The 14,856-nt window shown below is 45.9% G+C and overlaps 1 protein-coding gene across 1 annotated transcript; it reads right to left on the reverse strand.

Moving 5' to 3' along the window:
- Nucleotides 1-4,257: 4,257 nt before the first annotated feature.
- On the reverse strand, nucleotides 4,258-12,380 carry SERPINA11 (serpin family A member 11; the record flags this gene model as incomplete). The annotated part of the gene is made up of 4 exons (XM_079701309.1): nucleotides 4,258-4,461; nucleotides 6,887-7,034; nucleotides 10,060-10,333; nucleotides 11,738-12,380. 4 exons carry the CDS (start codon nucleotides 12,378-12,380, stop codon nucleotides 4,258-4,260), a joined length of 1,269 nt encoding a protein of 422 aa, XP_079557435.1.
- Between the last annotated feature and the right edge of the window lie 2,476 nt (nucleotides 12,381-14,856).

Genomic DNA, 14,856 nt, shown 5'->3' on the forward strand with positions numbered 1-14,856 from the left:
CTAGGCTGGGGAAACAAAAATGGGAGTTCAGAAGGAACAAGAAGTTAGGACTCGAGGGACCAACTTCCTAGAGAATAGAGAACCACAAGGAAGTGAATCCAGTGTTCTGCATACAATTTCCCTTCAAAGAATTTTCTGACTCCTGTGTAGTGAATGTATGCGATGAGATGCTGAATAATCATGAGAAAGTCACCGGCTAAAATAACACAGATTTTAGTAGGCTGATAGTACTCAGGAAACAAAAATTGGTGTATGAACATGTGAAGGAGCCAGGACTCTGGAAAACAGCCCACACTTTCAGTGGATACCTCCTCACTGCTACATTACGGGGGAGGTGAAATAAACCAGACCTCAAAAGAGACTGAAACCCAGTCTGTACTCTATCTGCCTGAGAGAAGAAAATCAAATCTCCTCTTGAGGAAGAAAATAGCCACAGCTACATAATTTTTGATATACATTGTTTGGCATCTAATAAAAAATGACCAGGCATAACAAATAACAGAAAACATACTGAAAATGAAAAGTAGAGAATAAATACTCACAGGTATCTAGATATTGGAGTCATCAAACACAGACTTTAACCATGATTATTCTGTATAATAAAATAGATGAAAAGATAGAAAATTTCACAGAGAAGTGGAATCCATAAAAAGAATCAAAACTCTAGTACTAAAAAATTAAAATATCTGCAATTAAGAATAAAATAGAGGTATTTAACAGCAGATCAAACAGAGCAAAAGAGAGCAGAAGTGAGAGGTGGGCAAGTAGAAAATATCCAGATTAAGACCAGAGAGAAAAAAGCATAGAAAATGCAGAAAAGCACATAAGAGACATATGGGACATGACTGGAACATCTAATATATGCATAACTGTGGTCCCAGAAGAAGAAAAAAATTGGAATACAAGCAATTTTTAAAGAGACAGTTTCTGAGAAGTTTTCAAAACAGACATCAAATTGCATTTTCAAGAAGTTATATGAACCCCAAGCAGGATTAATACATGAAAAACTGTACCTAGGGACATCATTTTAAAGCAGTTGAAAGACCAAAAAAAAGAGAGGAGAGAAAGAATGTAAAGAAGCCAGAGGGGGAAAAATTCATTACCTTCAAAGGATTATAAAAATTATAGATAACTTTTCAACTAAAAATGTGAAAGTCAAATATAATGGAGTGACATATTTCCAGCACTGAAAGAAAACATCTGCCTACTTAAAGTTCCATACCCAGTAAAATTATCCTTCAAGAATGAAGGCAAAACAAAGGTGTTTTTATCTGAATCCGTCTGGTTCCTTGAACAGGAAAACAGAGGCACTGCAAGTAGTTTTTGTAATAAAGGGTTTTATTATAGGAACTGGGGATCCCATGAGTGTGGGTGGATTGGGGCTGGTATGAAGTTCTGGAAGGCTGCAGCTGGGGGAACAGAGAAAGTCACCAACTACTTTAGCTTGAACTACTGGAGTGGACAGGATGGCAAACAAACATTGAAAGCAAAACAAATTAAAACAAGCTAACAAGAACTTCTGACAAACAAAGCTGGAGGGCTTGGCTTAATATCAAGACTTGCAGAGCTGCGATAATTAAGATGGTGTAGTACTGACGCAAGAAAAGACAAATAGTTCAACAGAAGAGTAAATAGGAGTCTAGAAAACACCCTCTCATACTTGGACAACTTTAAAGCTCTCAGATCTGTTCCTGGCTGGAATGAAGGGAGAACATTTATGCCCATTTTCATGGACTCTGTGATACTCATGGAAACTTGAGGTAGGGTGACAGTGGCTTTAATGCTATTTTCCCCACAGGGTCCTGTGTATACGTGTAGGTTGTACCTGGCCAGAGGCTTAGTTGAACATTCAAAGCCTATTTACCTGCTTTGACCCAGGGGCAAAATAAGTGTAGCTGGGACTCTATGGCATGGCAGAAATGATTCAAGACCCACCAAAGAGAACATCACAAGATCTTAAAAAATATACATTTTAGGTAGCTGTTGACTTACCTTGAAAATGTTCAGGTTCTTCATGAACTTAGGTTACCAGGAAGGAAGTGTTGGTGGCGGGGATAGATTGGGAGTTTGGGATTGACATGTATACACTGTCATACTTAAAATAGATAACCAACAAGGACCTACTGTATAGCACAGGGAACTCTGCTCAGTATTCTGTAATAACCAAAATGGGAAAAGAATTCAAAAAAGAATAGATACAGGTATACGTATAACTGAATCACTTTGCTGTACACCTGAAACGAACAGTACATTTTAAATCAATTATACTCAAATATAAAATGAAAATTAAAAAAAAGAAAATGATCGGGTTCTTCTAGATGGTTAAAAGTTCAGTTTGAAGTATAAATACATATGGAATCTCCACTTGGGGAGAAATTTACTCAATTCACAGATGACTGAAAGTGACAGCTTAAGATGGGAAGAAAGAAAACAACCCAGTGAATGATCACTAACAATCAGGTTTCCAGAGAGAAAACCTGCAGGCTGTCATCCACGTGTGCCTCTGCAGTCTCAGCCCTGATCCCTGGGCCAGCGGCTCCCTCTGGGCGCCACAGTGCTGTCACAGTGAATGTCCCTGTCACAGCAAAAGTCCCTGCAGCAAGAGCAGTCTTGCCCTCCAGATGGAATCTTTCATGCCCGGGCAAAGTCCCTGAAAGCTCTCCATCTACACCTTTGGGTTCTGAGGATGTGCTACCTATGTGGTTTCACTGGGAGGGTTCACATCTGGCACCTGGACCAGTGGCCACTTGGGGGATTTGGACATTCCCTAGACCTGAGCTATGCTCCGTGAGAATAAAGGACAGCCTTGAGGGCTGGGGCAGCCAAAAGAATAGGGTGGAGATGAATAAATGTTCATTGAGCACCTACTGTTTACCAGGTGCTTAATGCTTCACATTCGTGACCTCATTTGATTTTCACAATTCTGTAACTTAGGTTTTATGTTTTCCATTCTTCAGAAGAGACTGAGGCACAGAGGGATCAAGCATCATGTCCAAGGTTGGCTGACCGGTGGGAGGTGGCAAGAATTCACTAGTGTCCAGAAGTCTGCCTCAACGCTGGCATCCAAAGCCTCCAACCCTTGACCTCCAAATCCCTCTCCATCATGACCTTCCACTGTGACCCTACATGAACTTTCTGTTGCTGCAAACCTAGTTTTCTCTTCTTAGAACATACATTTTTCTTTCTTTTCCCCAGTGGCCTTTGCCCATAGTGTGTCTCTTCCACCCTCTCCGGGACTATCTTACCCTCTTTCCCTTTATTTAAGGCTTCCCTTGTTTTCAAGACCCAACTCGAGTCTTGCCTCCTTTGTGTGGGCGTGGGGGAGTTCTACCACTTGTGATTTTTGGTACAGCTTCTTCCTAGACATGTACCACACACAGCCACCCTCTAGGTCTCGACACTGACTTCATTGTGGGGATGTATTGTCACATGTATGGTACATACATGCAGCTAAGATGGCATTTCTGAGTTTCCCCACCACTTCCAGATTGATGCCTTTTTAAGACTGGGGGGCACACTTGTGGGAGTGGGACTTCTGACCTCTAAACAATGCATCATTGCCTCTGAATACTGCCCCCGAATTCATCCCACTGACCAAGATTGTGCCTTAAGCCCACTGTCTCACCAGGCCATGTCAACCCTTCCATTTTCTTTGATCTTGGGGTTGTCCTTGGGCATTTGACCTCCGTTTCTGGATTGGCCCATTATTGCATTGGCCTATCCTCACATCCTCTTCTTTTCATAGAACATGTCTTAGAGACCCTGCCCCGGCTTCAATCTCCTCTCAAGGTGAACTAACTCCTGACATCGAGGCAATGACGTTTCAGGACGACACTTTGCTGCATAGCCAAGATCGGCCACTATGAAGTGAGAGACGCGTTTATTCCTCCTGATATCCTTTGTGCCTTTTCCTAGGACCCAAAAGACACTCAGGAAAGATCAGCAGTGGCAGCAGAAGTGGTGGACGTCTCTGAGGAGACCCTAATCGGAGGCTGTTCTCACCTCCAAATTCCTAACCACAGTTGACACTAGATTGGAGGAGATTGTAGAGTGAATGACTGACCGCTGTTCTGCGTGCTCACCACCCCCACCCCTTGTAAGCATTGCCCCTCACTGTTCACAAAACCCAAGGCCAACTTTATTAGCATCTTTGCACACTGATTAAAGGGTCCTCAGAGCAACCCTGAGATGCAGGCTGGTGCTGGCCTTCCTGTTTTTCAGGGAGGGGACAGGACACTCCCTGGCCTCCTACCACCGTCACCCCGCAACTGGGTTGACGACTTTTCCCAGGAAGAGTAGGCTCTGGGTGGTCACCTCCCAAAGCAGCACCAGGAAAGGTCGGTTGAAATGGGCATGTGGGGCCGACGTTGCATTCAGAGACTGGGGCTGGGAGAGGAGGCTGGAGGCCACACCTGCCTCTGTTCCCCGCTCACTCACGTCCACCGCCGCCTTGTGTGACACCTAGAAGGAGAGAAGAGGGGCAGAGACAGCACTGGGGCAGGGCGTTTCCAGGGGCCGATGCCACCTCGTGCAGCACGAGGGAGATGGAGGCAGTCACCCCGTTCAGGTCCCGCCTTCCCAGGCAGCACTCCAACCTTTATTTCATTTCCTGCCTCGTCCCGGTTTCTCCGCCTCCATCATTTCCTGGGGAGTCACCCTGACCGTGCTGTTTGTTCTTTGAAGGGGAGACAGATGGGCCTGAACAGGGCTGAGGGCTACCTGAGCATGCACCAGGCTGCAAAAACCCAACAGCGACTTTTAGGGACATTTCCCAAGCACCTGGGTGCATGTGGCACAGACCCAAGTGTCATTTTCTGCTACGAGCTGCATTTGCCCTCTCTCAGCCTCAGTTTTCTCATCTTTAAAATAGCTTGCTCATCTAATTGGCTTTATTTATTTGTTTATTTTTGGAGTATAGTTGCTTTACAATATTGTCTTAGTTTATACCATACAGCAAAGTGAATCAGCCATACGTATACATATATACCAATTAGATTAGGAGCTCCAAAACAAAAAGCACTCACATTTTAGAGATATGATGAAAGGTACTCCCATCTTAAAAAATATTTGCATTTTAGAATGTTGAAATTGATGGATCAAGGTCCTGATTTGATAGGGCAAGTATGATTATAAATTAAAGAAACATTTTAAAAATGGTTCTGAAGAACCTAAGGGCAGGACAGGAATAAAGACGCAGATGTAGAGAATGGGCTTGAGGACACGGGGAGTGGGAAGGGTAAGCTGGGACTAAGTGAGAGAGTGGCATGGACTTATATACACTACCAAATGTAAAATAGATAGCTAGTGGGAAGCAGCCGCATAGCACAGGGAGATTAGCTCGGTGCTTTGTGACCACCTAGAGGGGTGGGATAGGGAGGGTGGGAGGGAGGGAGACGCAAGAGGGAGGAGATATGGGGACATGTGTATATGTATAACTGATTCACTTTGTTATAAAGCAGAAACTAACACACCATTGTAAAGCAGTTATACTCCAATAAAGATGTTAAAAAATAAAATTAAAAAAAAAACTTTTTAAAAAAAGCATGAAAAGAAAAATGGATTGCTCAGCCTGAGTCAACAGTTTTCAAAATAAGCTCAGTGAAACCAGGTTGTCTGATGTGCCGAGCCCTCCACTGGGCTCCATGGAAAGAATTCTGTTTTTTTAAAACCTCATTTTCACACAACTCCTTAGGAAGGATTCTGAGGCTTTAACTAAAAAAAGTTGAAAAACATTGGTGTTGACAGTCTCTTTCATTTCCAAAAAGGTCTATGAAGAGATAAATCTAACATCTGAGGTCACTGTGGAAGAAATTCTGTAAAAAACTAAACTATTTCTTTTCCTTTTTGTTTACCTTCTCCACAGAGGATGCACATGCGCAATCACACATACACACACACACACACAAGACCACATCCCTGTTCCATGGTTTCACATTCCAAACCTCAGCTGGTCTTTCCCAAATAAAAGAGAGTAAACTTTCCTTATGAAATTTCTAATAAAGACCCAGCTGATAATGACTCTATCTTAGGAAGATGATGGAAGAACAGAGAAGGGTCTTTTTTTGCCTTCCCTCCTGTGGAAAATTGCATTATTATTCTCAAGTATGAACTCTCCCTTCCTGTAGGATGTCATCAGCCCTCACCCATGCCTTGTGGCTTACAGTACCTCCTGCAGGAGAACACGAGCCCACCCCATTGACGGTGGTCTTGACTGTGGGACTTGCTTTAGCCAATGACTTGTGAGTGGCCTTGACAGAGACCACACGTGAGGAGAAGTGTTAAGAGATATAGCACATTATCTCTGCTTTTTTCCCACTGCTATAAGAATGGTATGTCCCAAATAGAGCTTCTCCTTTGACCTACATTCTAGAAGGAAGAAAACATGAGAAGTAGATCTGTAGCCAGATGGTAGTGACACGCCTCTGACATGTCATATGGCCAGGTAATAAACCTCTGTGATGATAAGGCACTGAGATTTGGGGATCATTTGTTATTGCAGCAAAACTGATGGATATACTTCCTATTCATGCCCACTACTCTCTACAGCTATAACAAAGGCAGATAGAGTCTCACCACCTGCCCTGGGAGGAAGTTTAAGGGATAAAAACAAGGCTAGTCCCACACCTGGGGAAACTCTGGCTCTGTGGATGACCCTGAATGTGTGTCTACTCTATTCAAGACTCTGTCCCTGCTTTGAAGAATATAAAGGTCTAGAAGAAGTGGGTGGGGATGGAAAGGGAGATGCTTATGAAAAGAAGCCTTAAAGATTGTGATATTAAAAAGCCAGAATAGAAAAAAGGGGGGACTTGACTTTCAAATGCACCCCATGTCAGAGGAGAAAAGACACCCCGCCTCTGCCAACACACATCCACACTCACCACCTTACCCTGGAGATAGTTCTGTTGAGCTGCCCAGTGATTCCTGAGAAGTCAGCTTCTAAGTTGAATAAGCTGGTGAGACCAATATGGGGGAGTATCTCTTCCAGGTTATATGTTCCAGAAATGGAAAACCTTGGCAAATGCAAATCCATCAGGCTGGGGAGAGAATCAGACGGAGAAGCACCGCTGTCTCGTTATCTGTGCTGCTTTTGCCCTGTCTGGGGGCAGCCTGAGCTTTGGGAAGGAGATGTGCTTCTCGGAGTGTGGGAACCAGTCTTCTCATGACACTACCTGCTATGCCAGGACATTCCACAACCCAGAGCTTCCTTCTCTTCAGACCTCACAGAGAGTCTGTGTCTGGATCTGAGAAGACTTCTGGCATAGCCATAGGTCTTCATCTCTGTCACATTTCTGGAGGGCTTTCTAGGTGCCAGACATTGGATTACAAGGCTTCACTGATCGAAGCCATGTAATAACCATGGAAGTTAAGTACTGTTAACATTATCCCACCTCCATATCCAATTCATCAGCAAGCTCTGTTGGCTCAGATTCTGAACCTTATCCTAAATCCATCTACTGGCAACCCCCTAATAGAAGGTACACCATCTCTCACCTGTCTGAGCTTCACGCCCTGTTGAAGATCTGACGAGAGATCATGCATGTACAGTGTGGGTACAAATCAATGGAATAACTCTCCCTCCTGTTATTGTCATGCCTTTACCATCAGATTGCCATATTCCTTGTGTTACATTCACAAGTTTCTTGTGACCCATAGAAAAGGTGTCCCTTTCTTCCTGGGATTATTCTCCTCTGGAATTATTGTCTGACAGTTGCCATGACACCCGCAAGCTTGCTTAGTTAATAGCCAGCTTGGAAACTTCTGCCTCGAATGAATTCAGATTAGAGATGCTAATTCAGGTTAGAACATCTTTACCGGTTTAACTCCTGGGCCAATATGAGGGTCCAGATGTCTAACTGAAGTGGGAGGCAGTTGGAAGTCAGGGGTTGAATGGTGAAAAAAAGGGAAAAAATGTGGACAACAGAAAACAGGGCTTACTTGACATAATTTTTTCACAGATAGAACTTGGAGAGTAGGCCCTACCAGGGAGGGGGCTTTGAGTACAGTCTAGCTGAGGGGTGTCTGTTAGAGAACCCAATGTACAGTAGGTGTTCAATCAGTGTAAATGAAGAAATGGAGTTACCAGGAAGCATGATTCCTTTGAAAAAACTAACCTTTCTCACAGCTGAATGGAGGGAAACCTGGCAGCCTGAATTTTCCATGTCTGAAAGCCCATTCAAATGCTGCCATGAGGGCTTCCCTGGTGGTGCAGTGGTTGGGAGTCCGCCTGCCGATGCAGGGGACACGGGTTCCTGCCCCGGTCTGGGAGGATCCCACATGCCGTGGAGTGGTTGGGGCCGTGGGCCATGGCCGCTGGGCCTGCGCGCCCGGAGCCTGTGCTCCGCAACGGGAGAGACCACAACAGTGAGAGGCCCGCGTACCGCAAAAAAAAAAAAAAAAAAAAGAACATATGCTGCCATGATATTGTAACTCTCGGGCACAGGAAATGGTATCAGGGAGCATCTGAGGTTTAGAAAAATAACTTGGATTGGTTTTGATTTTTGAAGGTCTAAGTGGGAGGTCAAAAGAGACCCTTCCTAAGGGAAAACCTACTGGTCTAGAAGATCCTATAGTATTTCCTCCTGTGATGGGGGAAGGGGCAGGTTCACTCCAAGGGAGCTTAGGAATATGGGGCTGGAATCAGAAACTGACCAGAGCTATGTAGATTCACAGGCAACAGGAATAATACTTTAAATCCTGGCTTCTGTTCTTGACCTGTGTCTCTTTTATTTGGTACTTGAATCCCTACCCCAAAACAAAACACCCTTTCTCTATCCTTGATACCCCAATGTCACTGGGGTGCTGAGAGAAGGCTCCCATGGACATGCAGGTGACTGATGCCCACCAGTTGGTGATGGTGGATTAAAGATGGCCGTCAAGATGTTTAGTCTATATGCCCCCCGTCCCTTGAATCTGGTGGGTTCTGTGAAAGATCTGACCAATAGAATATGGCAGAAATGACACTGGCAAATTTCTGAGCCCAGGCCTTAAGAGAGCGGGAGCCTTCACTTGCTGCCTTTTAGAACGCTCCTTCTTGGGACGCTGAGCTGTCATATAACAATATCAACTGTGCTGAGCTGCTGTGCAGAGAAGCCCAAGCTAGCCTCATGGACATGCTGCATGGAGAGAGAGAGAGGTGCCTGCTCGGCCCTTAGCTCAGCCAGCCGGCCAGCCCAGCCTCCAGACATCTGAGTGGAGGAGTCTTCAATGTTCCACCCCTGGCCACCATCTGACTCCATCCTTGAGAGCCCCAAGTGAGAACCACCCAGCTGAGCCCAGTCCACCACAGAATTGAGAGAGATACCAGATGGGTTTTTTTTCAAGCCATTCCATTTTGGGATGGTTTGTTATCCAGCAAGAGGTAATTAGAACTTGAGGCCAGATTTTATCCCAGAGTGCCCCATAAAGGAAGATACACTTCAAGAATGGGTAGCTGGAGTATGGGGTCTAGGGAAACCAGAAAAGGCTAAAACCACTGTGAGAAAAACCACAAACCAAAAAGCAAGTGAGGTGGAAGGGGGTAGGTAGAGATTCCCCCAAACTGGCAATTGGCATTTTGATTTTTACAATGTTTTTCTTGGTATTTAATTTTTTAAAGAAATGTTTTAATTAAAACAGAGGTACTCTTGAGAAACACCCACTGTTCTGTGGGGGTCATAATTATTCTTAATAATTGTCCTTGATCTGATTTGTTGCCTACACTTAACTACCTTCTGGTAGTAAATTATTATTTGGAGAAAAAGAGAAGAGCAAAGGCAGAAAGATGTCTGGGAGGGGATAAGAATGATTAATGCCTGGTGAGCACTTCTCCTGCACCAGGTACCAATTTCATATTCTATACATATTAACTCGATTAATCCTCCAACCAACCAACGTGGTGGTTATTATGGCCCCATTTTGCATGTGAGGAAATTCAAGGCCCGAAGAGCAAGAATTGCCCAAGACCACACAGTTGGTTAGCTGGTAGGGCAGTGAGCCAAGCCAGGGCTTAGGGTCTTGCAACTGGAGTTGATCAAGGCCTGCTCGAGTTCTTGAACAAAGTCCTTGCACTCTGGCACTTACCTGGGGAGGAGCAGTTGATCCCATTTCCTCAGGGTCTCTGGCTGCAGGGCATCCTCCACCTGAGCCATCTTTCCCGGGTCAGGGAGGATCAGCAGGGCCAGGGCGTTTCCACTGTATTCCATCTGGAGGACGGTGCAGGCCATCTCCTGGTCGTAGAGGAACCTGTGCATTTCCTTTTGGTGCATCATGGGGATGCGGAGAGAGGTCCTCTCATCCACAAAGAAGCTCTCTTGCTTTGGGGTCTGGTAGCAATTCAAAGGATGCTTCCACTTGGCTTAGGACACAAAACCCACAAAACCATGAGAACAGACTCTAAGACAGCAAGTTAGGCAGGCATGCACTAAGCCACACTGGTTAGAGATGCAGAATCTGTCACAGTCTTGTCCCCATGTGTAGTATCTCGTCTCTTTCTACTTATAATCTCCACTGACAACCACCTCCTGACTTGACCTCCTGAAAGCACCGATCTTGGTGACAGGGAGAGGAGGTTGGCTCATCCTGTCCCTCACGCCCACTTCCAAGTGACCAAGTACTGCTGATTCTGCCTCCAAAGCCACACCTTGATTTGAGGCCACCGTCTTACTTTGAACCATCTCACTAAGCTAACTTGTCTCTGTTCTTCCACCCTTATTCTCCTCCAACCATTTCCCAAATTGTAGCCAGACTGAACTTTCTACAACAGGTATGTCACTGCACTGCTTCGAACTTTTTGGTGATTTGGGGATCTCAAGATAACGTCTAGGGTTCTCAACACAGCCCCTGATTACTTTTTTTATTACAACTCTCAGCACTCCCATCTAGGCATTCCACTGTTGTGTTCCATGCTCCAGTCCAACTAAATTTGTTTGTTTCTTGAAGGTCAATGGCAGCTCTTTTCCTTGGCCCTTTCCTTACCTTTGGAGAATCAAAGATGATTCAGACTCAGACCGTAATGGTTGAACCCATGGATGTGAGGGATACACACCAACCCTAGGATAGCGGTTGCCTCTGGGGAGGGATCGAAGGAGGAAAATGGGACCAAGGGATGATTAAAAAGGAATTGAACTGTATCTGCAATATTACATTAAAAAAATAAAATAAAAATCTGAAGTAAATAGTAAAAATGTTAATACTTGCTATTTCTTGGTGGGGGGGAGTGCATGGTGGATTCTATGTCATTCTCTGCATATTTCTGTAGGTTTGAAATAGGCAATAATATAAAAAATAAAATATTTCTCTAAAAAATGAAGTATTAATAGAAAAGTGAGATTGAGTGTCAGTGGTATTAAAAATCAGGATAAAAGTAGAATAGGAAAAACATGGCAAGAGAAATCAAATATTGATAAATTAAGAAGTAGCCCTTGGGCTTCCCTGGTGGCGCAGTGGTTAAGAGTCCGCCTGACGATGCAGGGGACGCGGGCTCGTGCCCCGGTCCGGGAAGATCCCACATGCCGCGGAGCGGCTGGGCCCATGAGCCATGGCCGCTGAGCCTGCGCGTCCGGAACCTGTGCTTTGCAATGGGAGAGGCCACAACAGTGAGAGGCCCGCGTGTGGACAAAAAAAAAAAAAAAAGAAGTAGCCCTATAAGAACATTATTTAAATATACAGAGGTAACTTTCAGAAGAAACAGCTACAGGCTTCTAGATAGGTGCCTTTTAGGGGCAGGGCTGGGGATGGAGGAGCCGGAGGCAACCCTCACCTTTGAAGAACATGTAATTCAAGAGAACCATGAGCGTGTCTTGGGTGAACTCCTCCAGGCAGTCCACGACCTGCCCATACGTTTGCTTCCTCACGAAGTCATTTATCTGCCTCCTAGTTGTATTAGAGTCCGTGAAATTGACAGAAAAAGCGAAAGCCCGGTACAGCTCCCTGATGTTGTCCAAAAAGTGCTGCTGAGGCTTCAGCTGCTTGTCCAGGAACAGGGAGTTGCCTACTTTCAGTTCAAGTTTGGGGCTGGGCAGGTCAAGGGTGTGGATGAGGCTCTGGAAGCCCCGGTGGATGTCAGCTTCTGGGGTCTCCGTGAGGTTGAAGCCGAGGCCTTCCAGAATCTGAGCTGGAGTGTCACCTTGAGCCCCCAGAGAGAGCAGGGCCAGGGTGCTGGAGATGCTCACTGGGGAGAAGAAGATGTTTCCTGAGGTTTCTGCTGCCAGCTGCTTATATAGACGCAAAGCGAAGTTGGTAATGGTGGGTGTGATTTTGCGGTAGGCGGGGAGGGCTTCCGAGAGCTGGCCACGGGGAGCTTCAGGCACCCCCAGGCTCTTATCTCCGCGGGCAGGAAAGGGCTGTGAGTAGACAGAGGCCAGGATCCCCGCTCCCAGCAGCCACTGCCACGCTGGCCCCATCCTCTAAAAACAAGAAGGTGAACACGTCATTCTCCTTCATAAATAGCTTCACAGTGTTTCATGTTTACACGGCAAAACTCCCATCCAAACTGGATCCCACAGAGGTGTCAGGCGGGGTATTGTAGAGCAGGGTCCCCAACCCCTGGCCCGCACAGCAAGAGGGGAGCAGCGGGCAAGCAAGCAAAGCTTCATCTGCCGCTCCCCATTGCCCGCATTACCGCCTGCACCATCGCAACGCAACTCCGTCCATGGAAAAATGGTCTTCCACGAAACCGGTACCTGGTGCCAAAAAGTTTGGGGACCGCTGCTATGGAGGGCGGGGTGGGGATGAGCCAGCGGGCTCCAGACGCTTTCCCCCAGGCTAGAGTCAGAGTAGCGGCCTCTTGTCTGCTTTACATATTGATTTGCCTATAAGATTTTGCTGAGAAAAGGACTCTGGGCTATTAAAAAGAGAACTTCCGTGGTCTTTTCTGCCTGCCTTCCTCCCTGCATCTATCTTTCCTCCCTCTCTTCCTTCCTTCCTTCCTTCTTTTTCTTTTATCTTTCTCCTTTCCAGGCATTTTTTCAATCACTCATTAACTTTCAAAGACTGGGGCAACCCTCAATACTATGGAACAAATGGTCAGGACACTGTGACACGAGTGATGTTGGGCTTCCCCTGCACCTAGGTGTTGCCAGGAACTAGAATCTTGCTCACTGGAGGGGAGAGGATGACGTGTGGAACTCCTGGGCCAGGCTCTCCCAGAAGAGGAGTGCCCTCTACTTTTCTGGTCTTCATTCGCTGGAGTGTGGATGTGACGATCAGCCTTGGGGACCTTGCGGGTGGGCACAGCTCATGAGGATGAGGGGTGGCAAAGCCGCAGGATGGATGGAGCCTGAGGGTGGGGAAGAGACAAGGAAGATCTACTCTGTCCCCATCAAACCTGCTATTTAGAGTACCTCTTGTCACACGCAAGGGCTGAAACCTGTATCTTAGTTGATGGAGAGTTTAAGGAAAGATATCTGTTAACTTGTATCCCCCACCCCACAAATTCATATGTGGAAGTCCTTATCCCCAGCATGTCAGAATGTGACCTTGTTTGGAAATAGTGTCATTGAGATGTAACTAGTTAATATGAGGTTGATATGGGCCCTAATCTAATATGACTGGTGTTTTTGTAAAAAGCGGAAATTGGACACAGACATACACACAGGGAGAAGGAGACGTAAAGATGAAGGCAGAAATCAATCAGGGTGATGCTCTACAAGCCGCGGAACACCCGAGATTGCCAGCAAACCCCCAGAAGCAAAGAGAGAGGCCTGGAACAGACTGTCCCTCGGAGCCTCCGAAGGAACCAGCCCTGCCAAACACCTTGATCTTGGACTTCTAGTCCTCAGAACTGTAAGAATAATTTCCTGTTGTTTAAGCTGGGTGGAAGTGTGTGGAAGTTTGTTATGGCAGCCCTAGGAAACAAATGCAGTAATTCCTGTGCTTTAAGTTATAAAATGTGCCAGAAGAGCCTTCGTGTCACCCGAGGGGGTCAAAGTGCTTCAGGGTTGGGAGCGAAGCTCCAGCTTGAGGTGAAGCTGCAGTGTAGACAATGTGCTTGTCACACACACATCCCCACGTGCACACACTCTGACCGCCCCATCCCCCGCCTTGCTGTCCTCTGTAAGGTGTCTCGTCCCCTCGCTCCCTTCAAAACTGACCCTGCTGTTGTCCCATTGCCACAGCGGCTGTCCACAGTTAATCACCCCATCCTTGTTGCTCATCTGTCCTGATAAATTTTGTGTCTTAATCAGCACCTTTAATACCTTTTGCCCAAACCAATGATCTCTGGGTCGCTTACATATTTTTGTAGATGATTTATAGCGCCTGGTGCTCTAAATACCCAACCAAACCCCCAAGGCCAGTTGTCAGGAGGGACGAATCTAGCCGCATTATCGATTACATTGAAACACATTTGCTGGTCAAAGTACTGCAGGCAGTTTCCCAATGCCACGTCCTACCCCCTCCAGCACAGCTTGCTGTAGGCCCGCTTAATTTCTGTTCATATTGGGAAGCAGAACAATTTAAAATTGGTCTGCTCCTGGGGAAAATTAGAAGTACAGCTGTAATAAAACTATTTCCAGTTTATTCTTTTTACCCCAATGAACTCACCACCATTTTCTACTTACTGAACCCCCAGGATACCCAAACTTGCAGAGGATCTACTTCCCAGAGGACTGAATCGTAAGTCAGGGCGTCCGGGTTTGAATCAAGGCTCTGCAGTTAAATCCCTGGGTGACATATGTAAAGGAAGCTCTCTGAACTGCAGTGTGTTACTTGCAAAATGCAAATGACAATGCCTACCTCCTGGGGGTGGGGTTGCTTGTGGATTATAAGACGGAATATCATGTATATAGCACGTGGCGCGTAGGAAGTATGCAGTGTTAATTTTCACTCCTTTCTACTGAGGCTGGATATAGTTACACCCAATTTATTCCTTTATTCCTT

Source organism: Hyperoodon ampullatus (assembly GCF_949752795.1).
Source record: "Hyperoodon ampullatus genome assembly, chromosome: 3".
In the NCBI taxonomy this organism is placed as follows: domain Eukaryota; kingdom Metazoa; phylum Chordata; class Mammalia; order Artiodactyla; family Ziphiidae; genus Hyperoodon; species Hyperoodon ampullatus.